The sequence below is a fragment of the Thalassophryne amazonica genome, chromosome 17 (genome assembly GCF_902500255.1).
Source record: "Thalassophryne amazonica chromosome 17, fThaAma1.1, whole genome shotgun sequence".
Lineage (NCBI taxonomy): Eukaryota > Metazoa > Chordata > Actinopteri > Batrachoidiformes > Batrachoididae > Thalassophryne > Thalassophryne amazonica.
The window spans coordinates 18,135,986-18,162,070 of record NC_047119.1 but is presented as its reverse complement, the minus strand read 5'-3'; the positions used below and the strand labels follow the sequence as shown (position 1 = coordinate 18,162,070).

At 43.7% G+C, this 26,085-nt stretch overlaps 1 protein-coding gene across 1 annotated transcript in view; it reads left to right on the top strand.

Annotated features, from left to right (window-relative positions):
- Positions 1–26,085, top strand: part of itga1 (integrin, alpha 1) — a 133,332-nt gene that overhangs the window by 25,930 nt on the left and 81,317 nt on the right. Inside the window, exon 2 of the mRNA XM_034192048.1 lies at positions 11,548–11,668. Coding sequence (XP_034047939.1) covers positions 11,548–11,668 — 121 coding nt within the window. The remainder of the gene's footprint in view (positions 1–11,547; positions 11,669–26,085) is intronic.

The following is a 26,085-nucleotide window of genomic DNA, read 5'->3' as shown; positions in this document are numbered from 1 at the left end:
TCTCTACGCAGGCCCCATGGGAAAGGGGTTTTAGAATGAGTACTGGCAGCCGCCTGAGTATCTCCAGCTTGTAAACAGAGTGATTTCCACATGGAAAAGCCATAAAACAATAAAAACTGTGTTGACATACTCAAATAATGATGTACAGCATTAGCCCACGTAGTAATCGTGGCTCTTGAGAGCCACATAGAGTGTGATCTGGAAGGTATTAAACGGACTGAGGATAATTTTACCCGGTGAGGGAGCTGTGCTGTGAATGTGACGATGAACAGTACCCCCCGTTCCCCCACCTGGAAAAAGACAGGATTTCCACATTCCTTTTGATAATTGTGTGCAGCATGAACTCTAAAGCATGAGAAGAAGTGATCAGCGCATGTGTGTGTTGATCATGATATGGAACAGTGGTAAAAAAAAAAAAAAAAAGACAAAAAAAAGTTGTTTGTTGCTATTCGTGTGCGTGTGTTACACAATGTAGTGAGTCTTTTGTGCTGATATGCCTGATTTAACAAATTGGTCAACCCCTGTATTAAAGATCCTCTGAAATTTATAGGAATCATTTTAAGGCAATTTAAGGCAGTAATCTTGTTTTTTAATTATTTGCTTTAATACGAGGGCTGTCAATAAAGTATAGGTCCTTTTTATTTTTTTCAAAAACTATATGGATTTCATTCATATGTTTTTACGTCAGACATGCTTGAACCCTCGTGCGCATGCGTGAGTTTTTCCACGCCTGTCGGTGACGTCATCCGCCTGTGAACACTCCTTGTGGGAGGAGTCGTCCAGCCCCTCGTCAGAATTCCTTTGTCTGAGAAGTTGCTGAGAGACTGGCGCTTTGTTTGATCAAAATGTTTTCTAAACCTGTGAGACACATCAAAGTGGACACGGTTCGAAAAATTAAGCTGGTTTTCAGTGAATATTTTAACGGCTGATGAGAGATTTTGAGGTGATACTGTCGCTTTAAGGACTTCCCACGGTGCAAGACGTCGCGCAGCACTCTCAGGCGCCGTCGTCAGCCTGTTTCAAGCTGAAAACCTCCACATTTCAGGCTCTGTTGATCCAGGACGTCGTGAGAGAACAGAGAAGTTTCAGAAGAAGTCGGTTTCAGCATTTTATCCGGATATTCCACTGTTAAAGGAGATTTTTTTAATGAAAGACGTGCGGACGGGTCCGCGCGTCGGGACGCAGCCGGCGCGGTGCGGCGGCACACGAAAAACACCTCCGTGTTGATAACCATTTGTAAAATCCAGGCGGCTTTTGATGGCTTTCAGTGGAGTGAGTATATGAGAAATTGTTTAACAGCTAGACATGTTCCAACTTGTCCTTAAGGCTTCCAACGGAGGTGTTTTTCCTGTGGCGGAGCGTCGCGGCGGCTGCGAGCCGACGCTGCAATCCGTCCGCACGTCTTTCATTAAAAAAAATCTCCTTTAACAGTGGAATATCCGGATAAAATGCTGCAGGTTTTCAGCTTGAAACAGGCTGACAACGGCGCCTGAGAGCGCTGCGCGACGTCTCGCACCGTGGGAAGTCCTTAAAGCGACAGTATCACCTCAAAATCTCTCATCAGCCGTTAAAAGTTTCACTGAAAACCAGCTTAATTTTTCGAACCGTGTCCAGTTCGATGTGTCTCACAGGTTTAGAAAAAATTTTGATCAAACAACGCGCCAGTCTCTCAGCAACTTCTCAGACAAAGGAATTCCGACGAGGGGCTGGACGACTCCTCCCACAAGGAGTGCTCACAGGCGAATGACGTCACCGACAGGCGTGGAAAAACTCACGCATGCGCACGAGGGTTCAAGCATGTCTGACGTAAAAACATATGAATGAAATCCATATAATTTTTGAAAAAAAAAAAAAGGACCTATACTTTATTGACAGACCTCGTACACATTTATTTGTTGTTTTTAATAATTTGCCTATGTGGATGTGTTTTTGCAATCACTTATAGTACTTGACCATCATGTAAACAAGGTATGTCTGGAATATTAATAATTTTATGGCATGTTCCACAAGGTTATCTAGTTAAAATAAAGTTTAAACACGCAAACAAAGTTGAAAGATACAATCGATTTTTGGAGTTTTGAACAGCAATATATTAAAAGAGCAAGCGCTGGCTCTGATGGTTGCTTAAAAAAGCCAGCTTTGCTGAATTTTCTTCTGTAATATCACGCATATTATTCCTATTTGTTGTAACTTGCTGAGAAGAATCTGCACTGGTAAATAAGCAAATTGCTTCAATTAGTAGAGTTTAAATGGTTTATGTTTGTCTAAATTATATTAACAAATTGGCATAAAAAATACTTGTTAAGTTCATTTAGATCAGCCTAATGAATTTGAGTGTTAGCAATTGTAGCAGTTTTTTTTTCAGTGTTTCGACCTTAAATTTTTTTTTATCTATCTTCTCATATGGAAAAGAAATAGAAAAAACTTACAAGAAGTTACATCAATTCCAGTAATAAATCTCTATGTTTGACATGTGTTGTGCTTATAAGTCTCAGTTTGATATTACACATATCTACTAAGGATTCTCTATGTGGAATTACTGTCATATATTGTTCTTTTAAGTTCCCAATTCATCTAAGTTACATATTGTACAAATTTACTAAGGATCTTATATCTGGTTTGACTGTCACATGCATTACTTACAAGTCCCAGATAGAACAGATACAAACTTTATGAAATTTATGTGTATCTTTTCCATATGGATTCAACGGGTTGAAACATATGTTTCAGTTAATATCGGCGTCGGTCTTTAGCAGAGGACTGTATTGAGTGCCCCTCTAGTTTGGCCTGTGTTGAGTGCCGCGGCTTATTTGGTCACTCTTTGCTGCAGTATTTCCAGATGTGGTGTATTACCAGCAAAACCTTGGCGAATCTTGTGGAATTCACTGCATTATTTTTCTTTGTAGTTTATCATTGTCAAACATCATGCTAGTTGTCGTTAGCATGTTCCTGACTTCCACCGCATTCCTCCGATGACATCACGGAGCCTAAACTCCACAGCAGGAAGTTCTTGGAGGCAAAAGGGAACTGAGCCAAAAGGGAACAGACTTTTTTAAGCGACCGTGTGAAAAACTCACATAGTTTTCAGTTAGCGGTAGCGCAGGTCCAGTTGGAAAAGGACTTTCTATTGTCTCCTCCTCCTTTGGCTCTGCTCACCACATGTAGTGGGGTTAAATATGAACCCATAAGACAGTGACAGACTGCTTTATAAACCAATATGTCAGCAGATTATGAGACAAGAAAGCAACATTCCCACTCAGGGCTTTTCCAAAGCAGATGTTATCGCTATGCACAACAGCCGATTAAATAACTCCTGTTCTGAGGTGAGGAGAAGAAACACAGCAAAAACATGATTCTTGTACCCAAAAAGAGGAGTGTGCCAGTCGACAGAGGACGTTACTGTGCGATTTACATGTCAAGCTAGCAAGACTGTGGACTGTTATGATAAATCTGAAACGGCCGAGCTGGCAGGCGGCCATCTTTAAATCAGCTAAATGAGCTGTGTGCCTCCGTGCGTGTTCGTGCACCTGTGGATGTCAGAGGGAACTCTATAATCAGGTTAATAGAAACAGGAAATGGGACTTGTCTGAGAGATGGTGGGGGGAATAAGAGGAGAGAAAGGCGAGGGAGAAACCGTGGGGATAATATTTCTTGGTTGAGATTCCACAGTGGGACGGTGCGGGTCTGCTCTCTCTCACTGTCAGCGACTTTCTCTTCACTGACCGAAAATGTAAAGGCAGCGGCCTCATGGGAAATTCATATAATCAACATCTAAACATGGATGATGACTGGCAGCCATGTGGTTTTTTTTTTTATAAACTCCACGTATTCGACGGGAGCTCTAACTCACTAAATCGCTTGTAATTTGTTCGTTTTAAGCCGCAATGAGTTGCAGATTCATGCACTAATTTCGCTTTTCCTGACTTTCCTCTGCGGACCATGTCAAGCTACCATTCACAAGTTGAAACCACATAACTGTCAGCATTTCATGTTTCAGTGTAACGGACTGCTAAGTCTACAGATTTTGGTTGTTAGTATGAGATATGTTAAAAGAAAGAGTAATTTGGTTCAGTGTTCATCCTGTTAAAGGGGTCATATTGTGTGAAAAAGTGGTTTTTCTTTTATACATTTGCATATGCTTGGCCTTTCTTATTAACATCCACAAAGTTTCCCAATTTTTTTGTTTGTGTGTATATGTAGAAATTATCCTCTGATAAGCAAAATGAAATCCTAAAATTGTTTACCCAAGCCCATCAAATATGGCCATCGGGTATGGCAAAAACTTTGCGTCCATCCATTTGGCCATCTGTCCGTCTGTCCGTGTTCAGCATAAGTCCAGTCCTATTACTGACACAGTCTTCAAATTCACAGGGAACATTCTTGGGACACAGACCTTGGACAAGTTCAAAGATGGCTAACCTTGACATATTTTAAGAGGTATTTTAAGATGTTAAAAAGTCAGATTCTATTTCAATCTGTTCCATTAGTTTTTTTTTTGTTTGTTTTTTGAGTGGCGGGGGTGACAGTCAGTCAGAGTAGAGCTGCACTGTGATGTCAGTCACTGGTAGGGTTGTCACCTTTCAGAAATGAAAATAAAGGATGCCCACCACAGCTCCTCAGGGTCACTACCACCACCCCAAAGAGTGGCATATTAAATTTTGAAAAAAGCATTTAGTCATACTTAAAGCTTTAACTGCTTAACACAAAATTGTTAATGATAAACTGTGCAGTCACTGAAGTGTGCAATAATAAACACACATATTAAGGAAAACAGACCATTAATTTTAATTGTTAAAGTGAGGACATTTTTACTTTAAGAGGAAATAAAAAGTAAAAAATACTTGTTTGCCTTGTACCCATTGCCACTAGCGCTGTGAAGCCAAGGGTTCGACTCTTCCCACTCACATCTGTACATTTGCAAACATTTTTGCTTCCTTGGATGTGGTGGAGTTTTGGGTGTAGACATGCCAGGCAACCAGGCAACCAGTGACAGGACCAGAAAGGTGGGGGCACGGCATTGTGTTTTATTTTGTTCATTATTCAGTTTTGATGAGTGTGTGCGTGTGTTTGGGACATTTATGAAAATATGGAACAATGGTTCCGGGACGCAACAATTAATTGTCAAATAAAGGACAATTATGTATTTGAAGGTACGGGTTTCAACCCTAGTCTCTGGTCTCTACAAAACTGCTCTGTTTTGTGTGTTTAAATACGTTTCTCATATATTATATAAAAGCTAGCAAGAAATAAACAGTTCTGAAACTGAAAACGCCATTTTTGGAACCGAATAACACCTCTGAACGTATTTACAAGACGTTTCACGGATGTTAGCATGGTGACGTCACAAGCTGGTAGCTAGCTGCAAAACTCTGTTTCGTTTGTGTATAAACATATCCTCTTTGTCATATATTATGTAAAAACTAGTGAGAAATAAACACTTGTAAAACTGAAAACGTTGTTTTTGTAACCTGATAACACCTCTAGAGTGATTTATAAGACATTTTCCGGCATTAGCGTGCACACTAACTTCTGATAACTCAGACTGACTTCCTATGGAGTTAAATTTGTTTAATACCAGCAAATGCACAGAGGGTGATTGACAAATATTCCTTGATTTGCATGACTTCCGCTCTTGTCCAAAGCTCATGTTTACGCACATGCAAGGCCACCTGTCAACGCTGTTAAAACAGAAATATTGTTTTTGATTGATTGATTGATTGAGGGGCTTTATTGAACATGTACAAATTGTACGTAAGACAATAGGATCTTAATAATTAATGAAACAACTGCAAATTATAAATACGGCTGAGGATATTTTAGCATTGTGTTATATTAGATATTTTTGATATCATGGATGCTGATTTCTGATGCCTAGCCACAGACTATTTTTTTCCTTCAAGATCTTTATTTGAGATTTTGATATACAGAAATGTGCAAGCATATAAATGCAGACAACTGGTGCATAACAGAACACATCAATGTGATGTAGGATATATAAGTCTTGTCAGTAAAAACAAAAAGAAAAAGAAAGAGCTGTAAAAGGGTGTAAGGCACAGTAAACTCATCCACTGTCTATTGATGATAAGTCGCCAAGGAACTGAAGTGTATAGTCACTTTTCTTGTTATGTGTTAGTTACAAAATATTTGTGTACTGACTCCGGCACACAGCCATCTCTCTCTAATTATTTATAACTTTGTGGCTTAAAATACCTTGAACTCATGAGTTATTTAAAAAAAATAAACCTCCATACAGTTGTCGTGAGTGGGGTAACTAGCTATGGAAAACAAAAATGTTTTTTGTACCAGGATGTAAACATGTTAATTTTTGCTATAAAGTTGGAGAATCTAACACTGACATCTACAGTCAGGGGAATAACTCGCTTTTGGAGCCAGCCTCAAGTGGCTTGTCAAGGAACTACAAGCTTTGCCATTTCTGCACTGGCTTCATTTTTCACCAGGCTAGGCATTGCTGGCATTGATATTGAAGGATCCTCGTGTAAAAAGATCGATACTCAAGCCTTTTTCTCTCCCGCACGCACTGACTGCTGTGCACGAAGATTCATCAAACTCTACTCTCTGTTTGTAAGAGCAGTGCTGCGCTGTGTCACACAACACAGAGCTGCGCACCCTTGTATTGTGGTTTGTCAGCCCTCTACCTCAGGAGATTTTGTTTTAAGTTGTGTTGAGTGATATTTTTTTTAACAAAAATGTTGATTGTGATAATCAAGTATTTTGTTGTCACGTACAATGTTTGGTGAAATTCTATCCTAGGTCTTTTGGATCCTTTGGATCTATGAAGCTTAAATATGAAAAAGTATCGATATCGGTATCGATATCGGCAATACTGGGCCTGTATTTACTTGGTATCGGATCAATACCAAAATTCCCGGTATCGCCCACCTCTACTAGGGAGGCACTTGTAAGACACACCCACTGAGCTTGTCTGAGCTCTGAAGGACACGCCCCCAAACTCCATGGAAAAGAGAGAAATCCTGTGTGATTAAGGTGTGGCTAGAAGATGATCCTTTCTGTTTAAAGAGACAGGCACAGAAATGAGTTGGCCGCCTAACGAACAGAGTTAAGCTAGCAACCTCAGGGTTGAAACTGCAAATTAGTGATGACAAACATGAAGCAATGCTTTGAACTGTTTTGAAACCTTAGAAGCACCCGTGCATTGACCATTATTCCAGAGTTCGCATGAAAAGAAAAACATCATGTGCTGTGCTGCCACCTGCTGGATGTATTTTATATTTACAAGCTACATTCAGTGCAGGTTCTGTATGTGCATCAGTACATATATTATTAGTTGATGCAGCATGTGAAATTTTGAACCAGATCAAAAACAGTTGGGATAAAAAATTAATTTTGAAACATTATGAAAAATAGAAAATGATGCTGTCGTCATCATGAAGTCATCACAAAACCTCACATTTCATGCTTTCCAGCTCGCCAAAAAAACACTTTGAAAAATTATAGCCACTACTCAGATATCACTGACATGCAACCCTAAAACAGTTACCAGAACCAGTCTTGATTAGAGTGACTAAAATTTGGACCCAGCTCAAATCAAGTGCTGGATCAGATGTCAGCTACAAGTTCTCTCATTATCCAAGAACAAATAGCTGCTATTTATTTTCTCTTTGTGTCTGATTGTTCCGTTTGAGTCTGGATATTCTTTTTTTTTTTCTTAAAAATCCTCTGCTCTGTACTCCCTCACAAATCATCCAGCCAGATAAATTATAATGTTGGAATTCCGCTGCACAGTAGACATGAAGGGTGCCGTTGTCTTGCAGGCACAATAAGACGTGCATGCATTCATACTGAGCGTCTGTGATACAGTGAACTCAGTGACAGACAGATGTAGACTGTGCAGCGTGCACACAATCCCTCATTGTCCTGCAGGTCAGGCTGCTGTTTGACCAAAGTGCTTCACATTAATGTTTGAAATTCCTCTGGTGTCCTCCAGAATGGCTGCCTGTGTGTGGGTACAGTGCAGGCCTCATCTTGATATAATCTTCAATATATACAAGTGATTACAGGATGTTTATATTGTGGTTTGTAAATTAACAAAACACCAATAATTTTTCCTGATAATACAATATGTTTATTGTTAATTCTGCCAGCAGAGAGATGCAGTTTTGGCAGTTGATGAAGTAACGTGTCAGAGCACCGTTTGCATAACTGTGTACACTGCAGCGCACCTTAGTATAACTTTAACACACCTGAGGCACATCTGGAAAACCTCCCAGTGACGTTATGGCATGTGTGACAACATTAAGGGCTCCTTTGGAATGCAAAGGTCTACAAAAGTATGGCAAAGGCTGCAAATAAGATCATGGCACAGCCATATATTTTCTGAACCAGCTTATTCCATTTCAGGGTCATGAGGGGCGGGAGCCTATTTCAGGGGTCATCAGGCGAGAGGCGGGGTGCACCCTAGACGGGCCGCCAGTCCATTGCAGACACATACAGACTAACGCATTTATGGCTACAGTTAATTTAGAGTCACCAGATCACCGAATCTACATGTCATCCAGAGGGAACCCACACAAACACAGGGAGAACATCCAAACTCCACACAAAAAGGACCAGGTGGGAAGCGAACCTGGGACCTTCTCGCTGTGAGGCAACAGTGCTAACCGCTAAGTCACCATGCCAACCTATTATTATTTATGTTTATTGTTTTTTGTTTATTTATTTAGTATGGGATGTTGCATATTTTGATTTTCAAATCTGCACATTCTTATATACTTTTCACCCTAAACTATGTATGAATGTGCAAATCTGCACTTTCATACTTTTGGGTGAATAAACACATAGAACACGTACAGTGCATGTGGAAAGTATTCACAGCCTTTCACTTTTCTATATTTTGTTATGTTACAGCCTTATTGCAAAATTAAGTAAATTCATTTTTCCCTCCAAAATTCAACTCACAACACCCCATAATGACAACATGAAAAGCATAGACAGGTGTGTCCCTTTCCAAATCATATCCAATCAACTGAATTGACCCAAGGTAGGGTCCAATTAAGCTGTAGAAACATCTCAAGGATGATCAGTAGAAACAGGATGCACCTGAGCTCAATTTTGAGCTTCATGTCAAAGGCTGTAAATACTTATGTACACATGATCTCACAGTTTTTTTTTTTTTAAATAAATTTCCAAAAATCACACAAAAAAGAATTTTGGGGAAAAAAATGAATTTCATCCATTTTGGAATAAAGCTGTAGCATAACAAAATGTAGAAAAAGTGAAGAGCTGTGAAGCTTTCTGGATGCACTGTAGGATACATGGTTGAAACAGATTTTTTTTAAGTCAGTAAAATGTTTGTACTTGGAAAATGTAGAATGTAGATATCCCCGTCTCTCAAAGCATTTTTGATACTGCAACACTGCTGTTTAATTTGTACTTTTATGACATTTCAGGTCTGATCTAAAAAGGATTTGACTGTGTTTTCTCACTAGTAGGAGGCGGAGACATAAAATGCAAAAATAATTCATGCTTTTAATGTGTAAGATAAGTGCATGTTGTTGGAGGCCATTTTCCTCTAAGCAGCATACTGGATTTGAGCCAGTGCAGGACTCTGTATTAACTGCAGTGTGTTATGAGATCAATTCTTGTTCCCTGCTTGTTCCCACATTTTGAACCTATCATCACATGATGAATGTTTGATGATGAGACTGATGGACTGATGTTAGCAGGATGATGACGAGGTAGCATAATTTCACTTAGTAGTACCAGGATGTCCCTCACTAGGCGAAAGCATTGACTATATGATGAGGTGATTGAAAAGTTTTGAGCCTGACCTAGAAATTGTAGGGTGTGGTTCTCCATGTTTTGCATTCTGAGAAACCAACATTTCTCCTGAGAAGGTGTGAAATTTTGACTCACTGGGTGTAATGTTGTAGACACAATATTTCAGTGAAGTGAGTAGGGGTGTGTCAGATTGGCAAAATGGAAAAAGCTGTGCTGGGATTCAGCAAAAAAGGGAATATCTCCAAAGGAGATCCATGAGGACATGGTAATGACCTTGGGGAGGATGACCCGTCATGCTACAGTTAAACACTGGTCAACCGAATTTAAGAGAAGTAGAACAAGCATTGAAGATTGAGCACGATCAGGAAGACCCAGAACTGCCACCGCGACCGATATGATCCAGAAGATCCATGATATGGTCCTCGCTGACAGAAGAGTAATTGAATGTCTCATAGCCAGTACTGCAGGCATTCCCCAGAAGAGAGTTCAATCACTTCTGACAGAAGAACTGGGAATGATGGGACTTTCAGCACGATGGGTCCCAAGACCCAAATGGGTGCATGGCCGATCAGAAATGCACAGGATTCCAGATCTCCAGGGAGAATCTTCGCCTTTTTGAGGCAGATCCTGATAACTTCATGTGACAGTTTGTGACTCTGGACGAGACCTGGGTCCATCGCTTTGAACAGGAGTCCAAACAGCAGTCAAAGCAATGGAAACATGGGTTCTCCCCACCAAAGAAAGCCAATGTTGTCTCATCTGGTGGAAAGGTCATGGCCTTTGGCTTCAGGGATGCTGAGGGCATCATAATGGTGGACTATCTCCACAAGGGATAGGCCATCAATGGAGCCTATTATGCTTCTGTTTTGTGACAACTGTGGGAGAAAATAAAGTAGAAGTGGCATGGAATGCTCAGAGGAGGTGTTCTGTTTCACCAGGACAACACTCCAGTCCACACGTCAGTCATCACAATGGCTTCCATTCATGAATGTGTCTTCGAAATTATTCTACACCCACCTTATTCCCCTGATTTTGCTCCATCAGACTTCCAAACATGAAAAGGCATCTTGCTGGAACTCATTATAATACCGATAATGATGCAATATCTGTCGTAGAAGACTTCCTTGAGCTCCAAGATGAGACCTTCTATGAGAACAGTTTTAAGGTGCTGCAAATAGTGTGTGGACCTACCTGGGGATTATGTTGATAAAATAAAATAAAGCATTACGTTAATTCAGCTGTGGCTTCTTCTTGGTCGGGCTCAAAACTTTTCAGTCACCCCTTGTATGGCTGACTATGCTTCAGTGGCAACATGGTCATCAGTAATATGTCAAAATGTGTTTTACAGAGGATTTGCAAAAAAAAAAAGAAAAAAAAAAGGGCAAGACAGTGTTTTAACCTTCATCCCATCGAGAATGTTTGAACCAACTTAAAAAAGTGTTACAATTTGTATAAACCTGAATGAATTAAGTTGTTTGAACTTAAGTTTGTAAGTTAGAGTTGATTTAACTTTCAAACTTAAGTTCAAACAACTTATTTATTCAGGTTTTTTTTACAAAGTGTAACAGTTTTTTAAGTTGGTTCAAACATTCTCTTTTTTCAGTGTAACGAGAGCCTTATTTCTGAGTTGCAGGATGAATAATGACGGATCTGTTATTATTAATAACATGGCTTTGTTCATGTCCAGTTGAATGCACCAAATCCTTAGAGGATTTGATTATTCATCGGTCACATCTGAGCAGCAGTGGCATTAATGCCACACGGCTTTCATCTCCTGTGTCCCTGCAGCCCTGCTGTGGTCTGTGCTGTCCTTCAACGTAGACCAGAAGAACGGTTTGTCATTCAACGGCCCCCTGGATGACATGTTTGGCTACACCGTCCAACAGTTCGAGAACAGCGAGGGGAAATGGTAAGTGTCAAATCCAACATCCATTATCTTTTCCTCCTCCAGCCACGGGCTCTAGATTGGGTAGTGTTTATAAAATAGGTATCTGACATTTTTCAAGGGTGGTAATAAATTAAGCAAAGCTTGTATAATTAGTTCAAATGACGTGTGAGTCCAGAATGTTTTTAGAACTTTATACCTCAATAATTTTTAGAAGAGGAACTCAACCCTTTTATTTCCTGGTAATTATGTACTTTTTTTACTGTTAATTTATTGTTTTAATATATTTATAAATTGTTTAGGTTCTTGTTATCATATACACACACTATCATCATTATTTTTTATTATTATATGGTATGGGATTTTGCCAACTTCTGATTGGCCCATTCGCCACTTTCTGAGCTGTACCACATGCCGAGTTGACTGCTGGTGGAGTCGAGTAGACCGCGCGTGCGAAACGAGTACACTTTGCGTGCAGAGTAGCGCTAGCTAATCAAGCGACGCCTTCTGTCGATAACGACCAATCAGATAACGCGATACAACGCCTACTTTGGCTGTCAGTTTGTTGACAAGATGGTAGAAGACAGGTTTGCGTCTGTTAGCGACGCTGACTTAAAACAAATTTTACACGAAAGAGATGCCAAGAACACCCGCAGAAATATACAGTCAGCAGCCAACCTGTTTCGCAAGTACGTCATTGAAAAGGGACATGCGCCCAACTTTGAAACTTATGACAGACAGACACTTGACGGAGTTCTCAGTCGATTTTACATGGAAGCTAGACAGGCGAATGGCGAACTTTATAAGAAAACAAGCCTGATGACTCTTCGTCACGGACTTAACAGGTATCTCCAGTCGATCAATGGGATGTCAGTTGGTGCAGTATGACAGTAATAATAAAGAGTTGAAACTTGAGATTGATTTTTCAGTTTTAGTATGTTTGACAAACTCCCAATTTTCTTGTTTACCATATAATAAAGCAGCAAGGCCGAGGTGAACCCCATCCTGACCAAGTCCGCATAATCACGGGTACACCGAAATCAAAAGTCTATAATTGTATATTATTATTATTATTTAATTTTGTTATTACTTCTATTTTGTCATTTGATTTTTAAATGGACCACAATGGAAATAAGTGTTTTCACTTTCTTGTGTCATCCATGTATTTTTAATGTATTTACAATTATATTTTGTACTTACTTTGAACTTACTAAATGAAATAATGCATGCACTCATGCTTTTAATATAAAGATGATTTACCATCCCCTGCTGAAATGGCACGTGAGTCCAGGATGTAGTTAGCAACGTCCATTGTTCAGTGTTGTTAGCTAATGTCCATAGCTTCTCCAAAAATTATTAGTCCTGTCAGCGTTCCGTTTTGGCAGTGTTCATCCTTGTCCCAAAATACATAAGCACACCAAACAGCAGATATTAGCTCTCCCCAGTTTCTCTGTGATTGAAGTTACACACACACACTTGCATGCATGGAGAGCTTTTTGTCTTTTCTACATTCTGCCGCAAGCAGGTTCTTCTATTTTTAGACGGGCAGAAACAGAGATGCAGCGGAAGACATCAAATGCAATACAGTTTTCACTCATGGTAACAGCAACATGAGACTTAACTAAACTGACCAAACCAATTGAACTACAAAAACATAAAAAATAAATAACACTGACAACACTGTTAAACTATACAATAACATTTGAAACCCCAAAACCCCGAACGCCAATGCCCATTGTTTACTGGTTAGCTAAAATTGCTCAAAGAATAGCTTGCACAATCTCTCATGCTTCGTTATCATGTTACAGGGTAACATATGTCACATGTTATAGAATCCAATGGACTTCAACCTTATTTGATCTTTACATTATAGCCCAAGAATTCAACACAGTCAAAACTATTCCATTTATTAATCCTATTAGCTCAACCAATAATTTTACCAAAATTGTAGAATCTTTAAATTTTGACCCCTGTAGAAACTGAAATCGACCTTTGTCACCATTTTTGCTGTTTTTACCCCATAACTGGTTGGCACTGTTGCCTCACAGCGAGAAGGTCATGGGTTCAATTCCCGTGGCCTTTCTGTGTGGAGTTTGCATGTTCTCCCCGTGTTTGTGTGGGTTTCCTCCGGGTGCTCCGGTTCCTCCCACATCCAAAGACATGCGGGTTAGGTGGATTGGGATCTTTAAATTGTCCGTAGGTTGTGTGTGTGTGTGTGTGGGTGTGTCTGTGTTTGTTTGTCTGTTTGTGGCCCTGCGACAGACTGGCGTCCTGTCCTGGGTGTACCCCGCCTCACGCTCTATGGCTGCTGGGATTGGCTCCAGACCCCTGCGACCCTTAAATGGACTAAGCGGTAGAAGATGAATGAATGAATTAACTCCATAACATTCACTGATAGTCCAAACTATACCTTTCTGGAATGTTTATGATCAGACAAATAATATGGTATACCTTCCAGTATGATTGGAACATTTTTAAATTTTAACCCCTGTGTAATTTTTCATTGACCCTGTAAGAGGTCCACTCCAGGGTGGCTTGACATTTGAAAATAGACATTCGTTAATTTAGAATCTGTGTGCCAAATTCCATGCTTTTATCACAAAATTCACAATTATTTTTATATGCCGCTCAACTAAACTACGATGCCAAGTGGTAGTACTGAGCGGCGATAGCAGAACCTCGTAGTATTAATAATGTATGAGTTCTGGTACTACTACTACTACTACTACCACCAACCCAGTAGCAATATGTGTTGATTACCTTTATTGTATCCATCGTTTCACTTTCTGTGGCAATGAGAGCAAAGATCTTGGATGATATCTGCTATGTCACTTGTGATTTTCACCAAACTTCAAAATGGCAACAAAAGAGTAGCCGTACCATTATAGATGTTTAATTACTGCACAGTCCTATTGGATTCTGTTGCAGCCTCTCAGGGTGTTTCATATTATCGTGTCTGGTATCTGTAGCCACACACACGTGCAAGCATGCATGCACGCACACACACATACACACACAAAACATGGACAGGTGATAAAATGATAAAAATAAAAACCCTCCAGCCAAACTTTGTTTGCGTGAAAACCTTAATTCACCTGTAAAAGATAAGTGATGTGAAAGGAGCAGCTGCTTCTGGAACAGTGTTCCAGCTGTTAACTGTAAACAGCCTGCAGATCGTCCACATACCCGGAAAACCTGGAAAGGTTCTGAAAGCAAGTGACCGCGGCTCCTTATTAAACCAACCAGGGAACTCATTTTTTAAAAACCTTGTTAAGTGCGTTAGCGGTTGGAGTCCTCTGTGTGTCTGTGTGTCTGTGTTGCCCTCTCAGTTACTTCTCGTGCGTGACTCTCAGATTTCTTCTCCAGTCTGTTGCTGCCTTTTCCTCACATGGTTCGACCCAGTACTGTTCTGGAACTGAGATGTTATCGCTCTCATAATAAGATCAGACGCGGTTGTTCGCATACTGTTTTTCAGCGCCACTGACTGCAACTAAACTGAACCCGTGACATCTTAAGAGAACGGATGAAAAGTTCAAAACACACTGCAACTGTGATGGACAGACAAATCAGGGAGGGAACAGACGGGTGAAAGAGTGAAATCAGAGATGATGTGTAGACTTTGAAGTTGCCATGTTTGCAGTAATTCAGGGTCAAGTCACATTGTTGAAATTAGTCACAGATGTCTCCTGACAACCGCCTCAGAAATGCTGAAAGGTGCATCATGGGAGAATATGTCACATGAGCATCTTTTCTTTGTGGTTTCTGATGCCCTCAATGTACTTCAGTGACCTCACTCACTCATCTTCAACCGCTTATTCCAATTAAACGGCCATACTAATATACGAAATGGACGAAATGCTGCAAAATGGGTACTGATAATGATGAAATGGGGTTAAAATGGAACAGAATGGAACAGACTGAACCAGACTCCAAATAATTACTTTTATTTAACTGTTTAGCTTTTGTTTTTGTGAGATGCGCTCAGTACATGTAGTAGAGGCAGGTCCGCCATCTGGCGTTCAAGAGATGAAACTTCACTCAGTGGGTCAGTCTGCTCCATTTCGCAATGTTTAACCCCCGTTTCGTTATTATATCAGTCCCATTTCGCTTAAAAATAATTAAATAAAAGTAATTAATTGAATCATATTGTTGTGAAAGTGTAAGTACACGGACCCACAACAGGGGGCGCAAATGAACGGACAATGGAATAGGTCAAATAACACACTTTACTGTTGTGAATATGCACAACAAGTACAACAGATTACAATAATGGACAAAGTCAAATTCACACAGGTGTCGTGTGGGCAGGCTCGAAGATAGGAGACGCCTCTCCAAAGTAGAACCGGAACCACACGGTTTCCTCCGCCACCAGACCCCGGGAATACTGGAGCCGCCAAGTCCCGAATTCCCAGGTGGCCACTGCCTCCGCGTGTCGGACCTGGTACTGCTGGCGAGGAATAAAGAACAATTAAAGGAGGGCGTGTTCGCACCCAGGAATCCGAACGGCAGGTAAGCTGCCTCCACCTCTCGTTGGAAAGTTCTGCAATCACTCACAAAAATCACAAAAGTTACTGTCAAGCAGTCAGCTGAGATTATTACCTTCTCGGTAGAAACGATATCTCGGCAAAGAGGTGGAGACGTCGTCCTGCTGATATACTCCTGCCGATCAGATGATTGGTAACAGCTGTTGCAGGTGATGCCTGACAGCTGTCACCCTGGCTGCTCCTGTGAGGCGGCTGCGCCCTCTGGTGCCTGGAGCCCGCACTCCAGACAGGGCGCCCTCTGGTGGTGGGCCAGCAGTACCTCCTCTTCTGGCGGCCCACACAACAGGACCCCCCCCCCCCTCAACGGGCGCCTCCTGGCGCCCGACCAGGTTTGTCCGGGTGGCGGCGGTAGAAATTGGCCAGGAGGGCCGGGTCCAGGATGAAGCTCCTCTTCACCCAGGAGCGTTCTTCAGGTCCGTACCCCTCCCAGTCCACCAAATACTGGAAGCCCCGGCCCATCCTACGGACATCCAAGAGCCGGCGCACAGTCCAAGCCGGCTCGCCATCGATGATCCGGGCAGGAGGTGGTGCCGGACCGGGAGTACAGAGGGGTGAGGTGTGATGGGGCTTAATCCGGGACACGTGGAAAACGGGATGGATCCGCAGTGAAGCCGGAAGCTGAAGCCTCACTGCGGCTGGACTGAGTACCTTGATCTTGAACGGACCGATGTACCGGTCCTGCAGTTTGGGGGAGTCCACTTGAAGGGGTATGTCCTTTGTAGACAACCACACTGCCTGCCCTGGCCGGTACGTAGGGGCCGGGGTCCGCCGACGGTCTGCATGGGCCTTCGTCCTCATCCGGGCCTTCAGCAAGGCACAACGGGCGGCACGCCACACCCGACGGCACTTCCATAGGTGGGCCTGGACCGAGGGCACACCGACCTCTCCCTCAACCACCGGAAACAAAGGAGGTTGGTACCCCAGACACACCTCGAAAGGGGAGAGGCCGGTGGCTGCCGACACCTGGCTGTTATGGGCGTACTCGATCCAGGTCAGATGGGTACTCCAGGCCACCGGGTGCGCGGCTGTCACGCAACGCAGGGCCTGCTCCACCTCCTGATTGGCCCGTTCTGCTTGCCCGTTGGTCTGGGGATGATACCCGGATGAGAGACTCACCGTGGCCCCCAGTTCCCGGCAGAAGCTCCTCCAGACTTGCGAGGAGAACTGGGGACCACGATCCGAAACGATGTCCGATGGTATCCCATGCAGCCGGACGACGTGGTGGACCAGGAGGTCCGCTGTCTCCTGGGCCGTCGGGAGCTTCGGGAGGGCCACGAAGTGGGCCACCTTGGAGAATCGGTCCACTATCGTGAGGATGGTGGTGTTGCCCTGGGACGGCGGGAGGCCCGTGACAAAATCCAGGCCGATGTGGGACCAGGGGCGATGGGGCACGGGCAGCAGCTGGAGCAGTCCCGAAGCCCTGCGATGGTCAGCGTTGCCCCTGGCGCAGGTGGTGCAGGCCTGGATATAATCTCGGACGTCGGCCTCTAGGGACGCCCACCAGAAGCGCTGCCGGACAACTGCCACGGTTCTTCGCACCCCTGGATGACAGGAGAGCTTAGAGCCGTGACAGACGTCCAGGACTGCAGCCCTAACTTCTGGTGGGATGTAGAGTTTGTTCTTCGGCCCAGTCCCGGGGTCCGGGCTTCGTGCCAGGGCCTCCCGGACGGTTCTCTCTACGTCCCAGGTGAGGGTGGCCACGATAGTGGACTCCGGGATGATGGGTTCCGGTGGATCCGACAACTCCGTTTTGACTTCATCTTCATGTACCCGGGACAAGGCATCCGATTTCTGGTTTTGGTCCCGGGACGGTAGGTGATCCGGAAGTCAAAACGGCCGAAGAACAGTGACCAGCGGGCTTGCCTGGGGTTCAGCCGCTTGGCGGTCCTGATATACTCCAGGTTCCGGTGGTCAGTGAAAACCGTGAATGGCACGGACGTTCCCTCCAACAGATGTCTCCACTCTTCAAGAGCCTCTTTCACCGCAAGGAGTTCTCGATTGCCGACGTCATAGTTCCGTTCGGCCGGGGTCAACCTGCGGGAAAAATAGGCACACGGGTGAAGGACCTTATCGGTCCTCCCGCTCTGGGAAAGCACAGCTCCTATCCCTGAGTCCGAGGTGTCCACTTCAACCACTAACTGGCGACTAGGATCGGGCTGCACCAGAACGGGTGCAGAAGAGAAGCGCTGTTTCAGCTCCTTGAACGCGGCATCGCAACGATCCGACCAGGTGAAGGGGACTTTTGGTGAGGTCAGGGCTGTCATGGGGCTAACTACCTGACTATACCCCTTAATGAACCTCCTGTAAAAATTTGCAGAGCCGAGGAACTGTTGCAGCTTCCTACGGCTAGTGGGTTGGGGCCAGTCTCTCACCGCCGCAACCTTGGCTGGATCAGGAGCGACGGAGTTGGGGGAGATGATGAACCCCAGGAAGGACAAAGACGTGCGGTGAAACTCGCACTTCTCGCCCTTCACAAACAGCCGGTTCTCCAACAACCGCTGCAGGACCTGACGTACATGCCGGACATGAGTCTCAGGATCCGGAGAAAAGATGGGGATATCGTCTAGATATACGAAGACGAATCGGTGCAGGAAATCCCGCAAGACATCATTAACCAATGCTTAGAACGTCGCGGGGGCGTTTGTGAGGCCGAACGGCATGACCAGGTACTCAAAGTGACCTAACGGGGTGTTAAATGCCGTCTTCCATTCGTCTCCCTTCCGGATCCGAACCAGGTGATACGCATTTCTAAGATCCAGCTTAGTAAAGATTTTGGCTCCATGCAGGGGGGTGAACACGGAATCTAATAATGGCAACGGGTATCGGTTGCGAACCGTAATCTCATTCAGCCCCCTGTAATCAATACATGGACGAAGTCCGCCATCTTTCTTGCCCACAAAAAAGAAACCTGCCCCCATCGGGGAGGTGGAGTTCCGGATCAGCCCGGCAGCTAATGAGTCCCGGATGTAGGTCTCCATTGATTCGCGCTCAGGTCGTGAGAGGTTGTACAGCCTGCTGGACGGGAACTCAGCGCCTGGAACCAAATCAATGGTACAATCGTACGGACGGTGCGGGGGAAGGGTGAGTGCCAGATCCTTGCTGAAGACGTCAGCAAGATCGTGGTACTCAACCGGCACTGCCGTCAAATTGGGAGGGACTTTGACCTCCTCCTTAGCCTGGGAACCGGGAGGAACCGAGGATCCTAAACACACCCGATGGCAGGTTTCGCTCCACTGAACCACCACGCCAGACGGCCAATCGATCCGGGGATTGTGCTTTAACATCCATGGGATGCCCAAAATCACGCGGGAGGTAGAAGGAGTTACAAAAAACTCAATCTCCTCCCGGTGGTTTCCAGACACCACCAGAGTTACTGGTGGTGTCTTGTGTGTGAGTAAAGGGAGGAGGGTGCCATCTAGTGCCCGCACCTGCAATGGCGTAGGAAGCACCACCAGAGGGAGCCCTACCTCCTTTGCCCATCTGCTGTCTAGCAGATTCCCTTCTGACCCCGTGTCCACCAGTGCTCGGGCTTGAAGGGTTAAATCCCCGCTCAGGATTGTGACTTTGTGTGTGTCTCACTTGAATGTCTTGACCCCCCCTTAGCCCAGTCTCTAAGGGCGAGTGTTGATGTTTTGGCCGTTTGGGGCAGTCTCTCTGTGTGTGCTCTGTTGAGCTGCAGAGAAAACGCTCTCCACGGATCAGCCTCCCCATTTTGGCCCTGTGCGTTTCCCTAACAACGTCAACAGGGGGAGCTGTTGCCCCACAAAGCGCTGCGGCTGTGGAGCGTGGGGAGGGCGGCCCCTTTTCGAACCCGGAAGGGAGAGGGGCGGCGCGTATCCTGTCACGTCCTTCGCCTCGCTCCCGACGACGTTCCTCTAACCGATTGTCTAATCGTATAACGAGATCAATAAGCCCGTCTAAATCCCGCGGTTCGTCCTTGGCCACCAGGAGCTCCTTCAGGACCAACGACAGTCCGTTTATGAAGGCGGCACGGAGGGCAGTGTTATTCCAGCCGGACCTCGCAGCCGCGATGCGGAAGTCGACTGCATAAACAGCTGCGCTCCGGCGCCCCGTCTCATTGACAACAGCACGGCTGAAGCGGTCTCTCCTCTATTTGGATGATCGAACACTGTTCTGAACTCCCTCACAAACCCATCATATGTCAGAAGGAGCCGTGAATTTTGCTCCCAAAGCGCTGTAGCCCAAGCGCGTGCCTTGCCGCGAAGCAGATTAATTACATAAGCTATCTTACTAGCATCAGTCGCGTACATGACGGGACGTTGTGCGAAGACGAGCGAACACTGCATAAGAAAGTCCGCGCATGTCTCCACACAACCCCCGTACGGCTCTGGAGGGCTTATGTATGCTTCAGGGGAAGGTGGGAGGGGTCGTTGAACGACCTGTGGAACGTCACTGTTACGCACAGGGTCGACAGGAGGGAGAGCCGCAGCAGCGCCCTGAGGGCGCGCTTCCACCTGCGCGGCGAGAGCCTCCACCCTGCGGTTAAGGAGGACATTCTGCTCGGTCATTAAATCCAACCGAGCCGTGAAAGCGGTGAGGATCCTTTGCAACTCACCGATCATTCCTCCTGCGGACGCCAGTGCGCCCTGTTCTTCCATTGGCCGTTCAACAGCCGGTTGACGCCCCATGGGGTCCATGACGTTGGCCGAGATATCCTGTTGTGAAAGTGTAAGTACACGGACCCACAACAGGGGGTGCAAATGAACGGACAATGGAATAGGTCAAATAACACACTTTACTGTTGTGAATATGCACAACAAGTACAACAGATTACAATAATGGACAAAGTCAAATTCACACAGGTGTCGTGTGGGCAGGCTCGAAGATAGGAGACGCCTCTCCAAAGTAGAACCGGAACCACACGGTTTCCTCCGCCACCAGACCCCGGGAATACTGGAGCCGCCAAGTCCCGAATTCCCAGGTGGCCACTGCCTCCGCGTGTCGGACCTGGTACTGCTGGTGAGGAATAAAGAACAATTAAAGGAGGGCGCGTTCGCACCCAGGAATCCGAACGGCAGGTAAGCTGCCTCCACCTCTCGTTGGAAAGTTCTGCAATCACTCACAAAAATCACAAAAGTTACTGTCAAGCAGTCAGCTGAGATTATTACCTTCTCGGTAGAAACGATATCTCGGCAAAGAGGTGGAGACGTCATCCTGCTGATATACTCCTGCCGATCAGATGATTGGTAACAGCTGTTGCAGGTGATGCGTGACAGCTGTCACCCTGGCTGCTCCTGTGAGGCGGCTGCGCCCTCTGGTGCCTGGAGCCCGCACTCCAGACAGTGCGCCCTCTGGTGGTGGGCCAGCAGTACCTCCTCTTCTGGCGGCCCACACAACACATATTTAATCATATTTGGAGTCAGTCAGCTCCATTTCGTTCCGTTTTACCCACGTTTCATTATTATCACTCCCCATTTCACGCCGTTTCGCTTAAAAATAATTAAATAAAAGTATTTAATTGAATCATATTTAATCATATTTGGAGCCAGTTTGGGTCAACCTGCTCTGTTTCGTTACGTTTTCCCCCCGTGTTGTTATTATCAGTCCCCATTTTGCTCCGTTTCGCTTAAAAATAATTAAATAAAAATATTTAATTGAATCATATTTGAAGTCAGTCTGGGTCAGTCTGCTCCATTTTGTTATGTTTTACCCCGGTTCGTTATTATCATTCCCCATTTTGCTCCATTTCGCTTAAAAAATAATTAAATAAAAGTAATTAATTGAATTAATTGAGTTAGCGACACCAGCAACCATAGTCAATTGTCTTCCGGGGGCCAGAGCAGGCGACATTGAAGGAAATTTGAAACTGCTGGCTAAGGCTAAGCGTAAATTTGGTAAGATTGTAATTCACGTCGGCAGTAATGACACCCGGTTACGCCAATCGGAGGTCACTAAAATTAACATTAAATCGGTGTGTAACTTTGCAAAAACAATGTCGGACTCTGTAGTTTTCTCTGGGCCCCTCCCCAATCAGACCGGGAGTGACATGTTTAGCCGCATGTTCTCCTTGAATTGCTGGCTGTCTGAGTGGTGTCCAAAAAATGAGGTGGGCTTCATAGATAATTGGCAAAGCTTCTGGTGAAAACCTGGTCTTGTTAGGAGAGACGGCATCCATCCCACTTTGGATGGAGCAGCTCTCATTTCTAGAAATCTGGCCAATTTTCTTAAATCCTCCAAACCGTGACTATCCAGGGTTGGGACCAGGAAGCAGAGTTGTAGTCTTACACACCTCTCTGCAGCTTCTCTCCCCCTGCCATCCCCTCATTACCCCATCCCCGTAGAGACGGTGCCTGCTCCCAGACTACCAATAACCAGCAAAAATCTATTTAAGCATAAAAATTCAAAAAGAAAAAATAATATAGCACCTTCAACTGCACCACAGACTAAAACAGTTAAATGTGGTCTATTAAACATTAGGTCTCTCTCTTCTAAGTCCCTGTTGGTAAATGATATAATAATTGATCAACATATTGATTTATTCTGCCTAACAGAAACCTGGTTACAGCAGGATGAATATGTTAGTTTAAATGAGTCAACACCCCCGAGTCACACTAACTGTCAGAATGCTCGTAGCACGGGCCGAGGAGGAGGATTAGCAGCAATCTTCCATTCCAGCTTATTAATTAATCAAAAACCCAGACAGAGCTTTAATTCATTTGAAAGCTTGTCTCTTAGTCTTGTCCATCCAAATTGGAAGTCCCAAAAACCAGTTTTATTTGTTATTATCTATCGTCCACCTGGTCGTTACTGTGAGTTTCTCTGTGAATTTTCAGACCTTTTGTCTGACTTAGTGCTTAGCTCAGATAAGATAATTATAGTGGGCGATTTTAACATCCACACAGATGCTGAGAATGACAGCCTCAACACTGCATTTAATCTATTATTAGACTCAATTGGCTTTGCTCAAAAAGTAAATGAGTCCACCCACCACTTTAATCATATCTTAGATCTTGTTCTGACTTATGGTATGGAAATAGAAGACTTAACAGTATTCCCTGAAAACTCCCTTCTGTCTGATCATTTCTTAATAACATTTACATTTACTCTGATGGACTACCCAGCAGTAGGGAATAAGTTTCATTACACTAGAAGTCTTTCAGAAAGCGCTGTAACTAGGTTTAAGGATATGATTCCTTCTTTATGTTCTCTAATGCCATATAACAACACAGTGCAGAGTAGCTACCTAAACTCTGTAAGGGAGATAGAGTATCTCGTCAATAGTTTTACATCCTCATTGAAGACAACTTTGGATGCTGTAGCTCCTCTGAAAAAGAGAGCTTTAAATCAGAAGTGTCTGACTCCGTGGTATAACTCACAAACTCGTAGCTTAAAGCAGATAACCCGTAAGTTGGAGAGGAAATGGCGTCTCACTAATTTAGAAGATCTTCACTTGGCCTGGAAAAAGAGTCTGTTGCTCTATAAAAAAGCCCTCCGTAAAGCTAGGACATCTTTCTACTCATCACTAATTGAAGAAAATAAGAACAACCCCAGGTTTCTTTTCAGCACTGTAGCCAGGCTGACAAAGAGTCAGAGCTCTATTGAGCTGAGTATTCCATTAACTTTAACTAGTAATGACTTCATGACTTTCTTTGCTAACAAAATTTTAACTATTAGAGAAAAAATTACTCATAACCATCCCAAAGACGTATCGTTATCTTTGGCTGCTTTCAGTGATGCCGGTATTTGGTTAGACTCTTTCTCTCCGATTGTTCTGTCTGAGTTATTTTCATTAGTTACTTCATCCAAACCATCAACATGTTTATTAGACCCCATTCCTACCAGGCTGCTCAAGGAAGCCCTACCATTATTTAATGCTTCGATCTTAAATATGATCAATCTATCTTTGTTAGTTGGCTATGTACCACAGGCTTTTAAGGTGGCAGTAATTAAACCATTACTTAAAAAGCCATCACTTGACCCAGCTATCTTAGCTAATTATAGGCCAATCTCCAACCTTCCTTTTCTCTCAAAAATTCTTGAAAGGGTAGTTGTAAAACAGCTAACTGATCATCTGCAGAGGAATGGTCTATTTGAAGAGTTTCAGTCAGGTTTTAGAATTCATCATAGTACAGAAACAGCATTAGTGAAGGTTACAAATGATCTTCTTATGGCCTCGGACAGTGGACTCATCTCTGTGCTTGTTCTGTTAGACCTCAGTGCTGCTTTTGATACTGTTGACCATAAAATTTTATTACAGAGATTAGAGCATGCCATAGGTATTAAAGGCACTGCGCTGCGGTGGTTTGAATCATATTTGTCTAATAGATTACAATTTGTTCATGTAAATGGGGAATCTTCTTCACAGACTAAAGTTAATTATGGAGTTCCACAAGGTTCTGTGCTAGGACCAATTTTATTCACTTTATATATGCTTCCCTTAGGCAGTATTATTAGACGGTATTGCTTAAATTTTCATTGTTACGCAGATGATACCCAGCTTTATCTATCCATGAAGCCAGAGGACACACACCAATTAGCTAAACTGCAGGATTGTCTTACAGACATAAAGACATGGATGACCTCTAATTTCCTGCTTTTAAACTCAGATAAAACTGAAGTTATTGTACTTGGCCCCACAAATCTTAGAAACATGGTGTCTAACCAGATCCTTACTCTGGATGGCATTACCCTGACCTCTAGTAATACTGTGAGAAATCTTGGAGTCATTTTTGATCAGGATATGTCATTCAAAGCGCATATTAAACAAATATGTAGGACTGCTTTTTTGCATTTACGCAATATCTCTAAAATCAGAAAGGTCTTGTCTCAGAGTGATGCTGAAAAACTAATTCATGCATTTATTTCCTCTAGGCTGGACTATTGTAATTCATTATTATCAGGTTGTCCTAAAAGTTCCCTAAAAAGCCTTCAGTTAATTCAAAATGCTGCAGCTAGAGTACTGACGGGGACTAGAAGGAGAGAGCATATCTCACCTATATTGGCCTCTCTTCATTGGCTTCCTGTTAATTCTAGAATAGAATTTAAAATTCTTCTTCTTACTTATAAGGTTTTGAATAATCAGGTCCCATCTTATCTTAGGGACCTCGTAGTACCATATCACCCCAATAGAGCGCTTCCCTCTCAGACTGCAGGCTTACTTGTAGTTCCTAGGGTTTGTAAGAGTAGAATGGGAGGCAGAGCCTTCAGCTTTCAGGCTCCTCTCCTGTGGAACCAGCTCCCAATTCAGATCAGGGAGACAGACACCCTCTCTACTTTTAAGATTAGGCTTAAAACTTTCCTTTTTGCTAAAGCTTATAGTTAGGGCTGGATCAGGTGACCCTGAACCATCCCTTAGTTATGCTGCTATAGACGTAGACTGCTGGGGGGTTCCCATGATGCACTGTTTCTTTCTCTTTTTGCTCTGTATGCACCACTCTGCATTTAATCATTAGTGATCGATCTCTGCTCCCCTCCACAGCATGTCTTTTTCCTGGTTCTCTCCCTCAGCCCCAACCAGTCCCAGCAGAAGACTGCCCCTCCCTGAGCCTGGTTCTGCTGGAGGTTTCTTCCTGTTAAAAGGGAGTTTTTCCTTCCCACTGTAGCCAAGTGCTTGCTCACAGGGGGTCGTTTTGACCGTTGGGGTTTTACATAATTATTGTATGGCCTTGCCTTACAATATAAAGCGCCTTGGGGCAACTGTTTGTTGTGATTTGGCGCTATATAAAAAAAATTGATTGATTGATTGAATCATATTTAGTCATATTTGGAGTCAGTCAGCTCCATTTCGTTCCGTTTTACCCACGTTTCGTTATTATCACTCCCCATTTCACTCCGTTTCACTTAAAAATAATTAAATAAAAGTATTTAATTGAATCATATTTAATCATATTTGGAGCCAGTTTGGGTCAACCTGCTCTGTTTCGTTACGTTTTACCC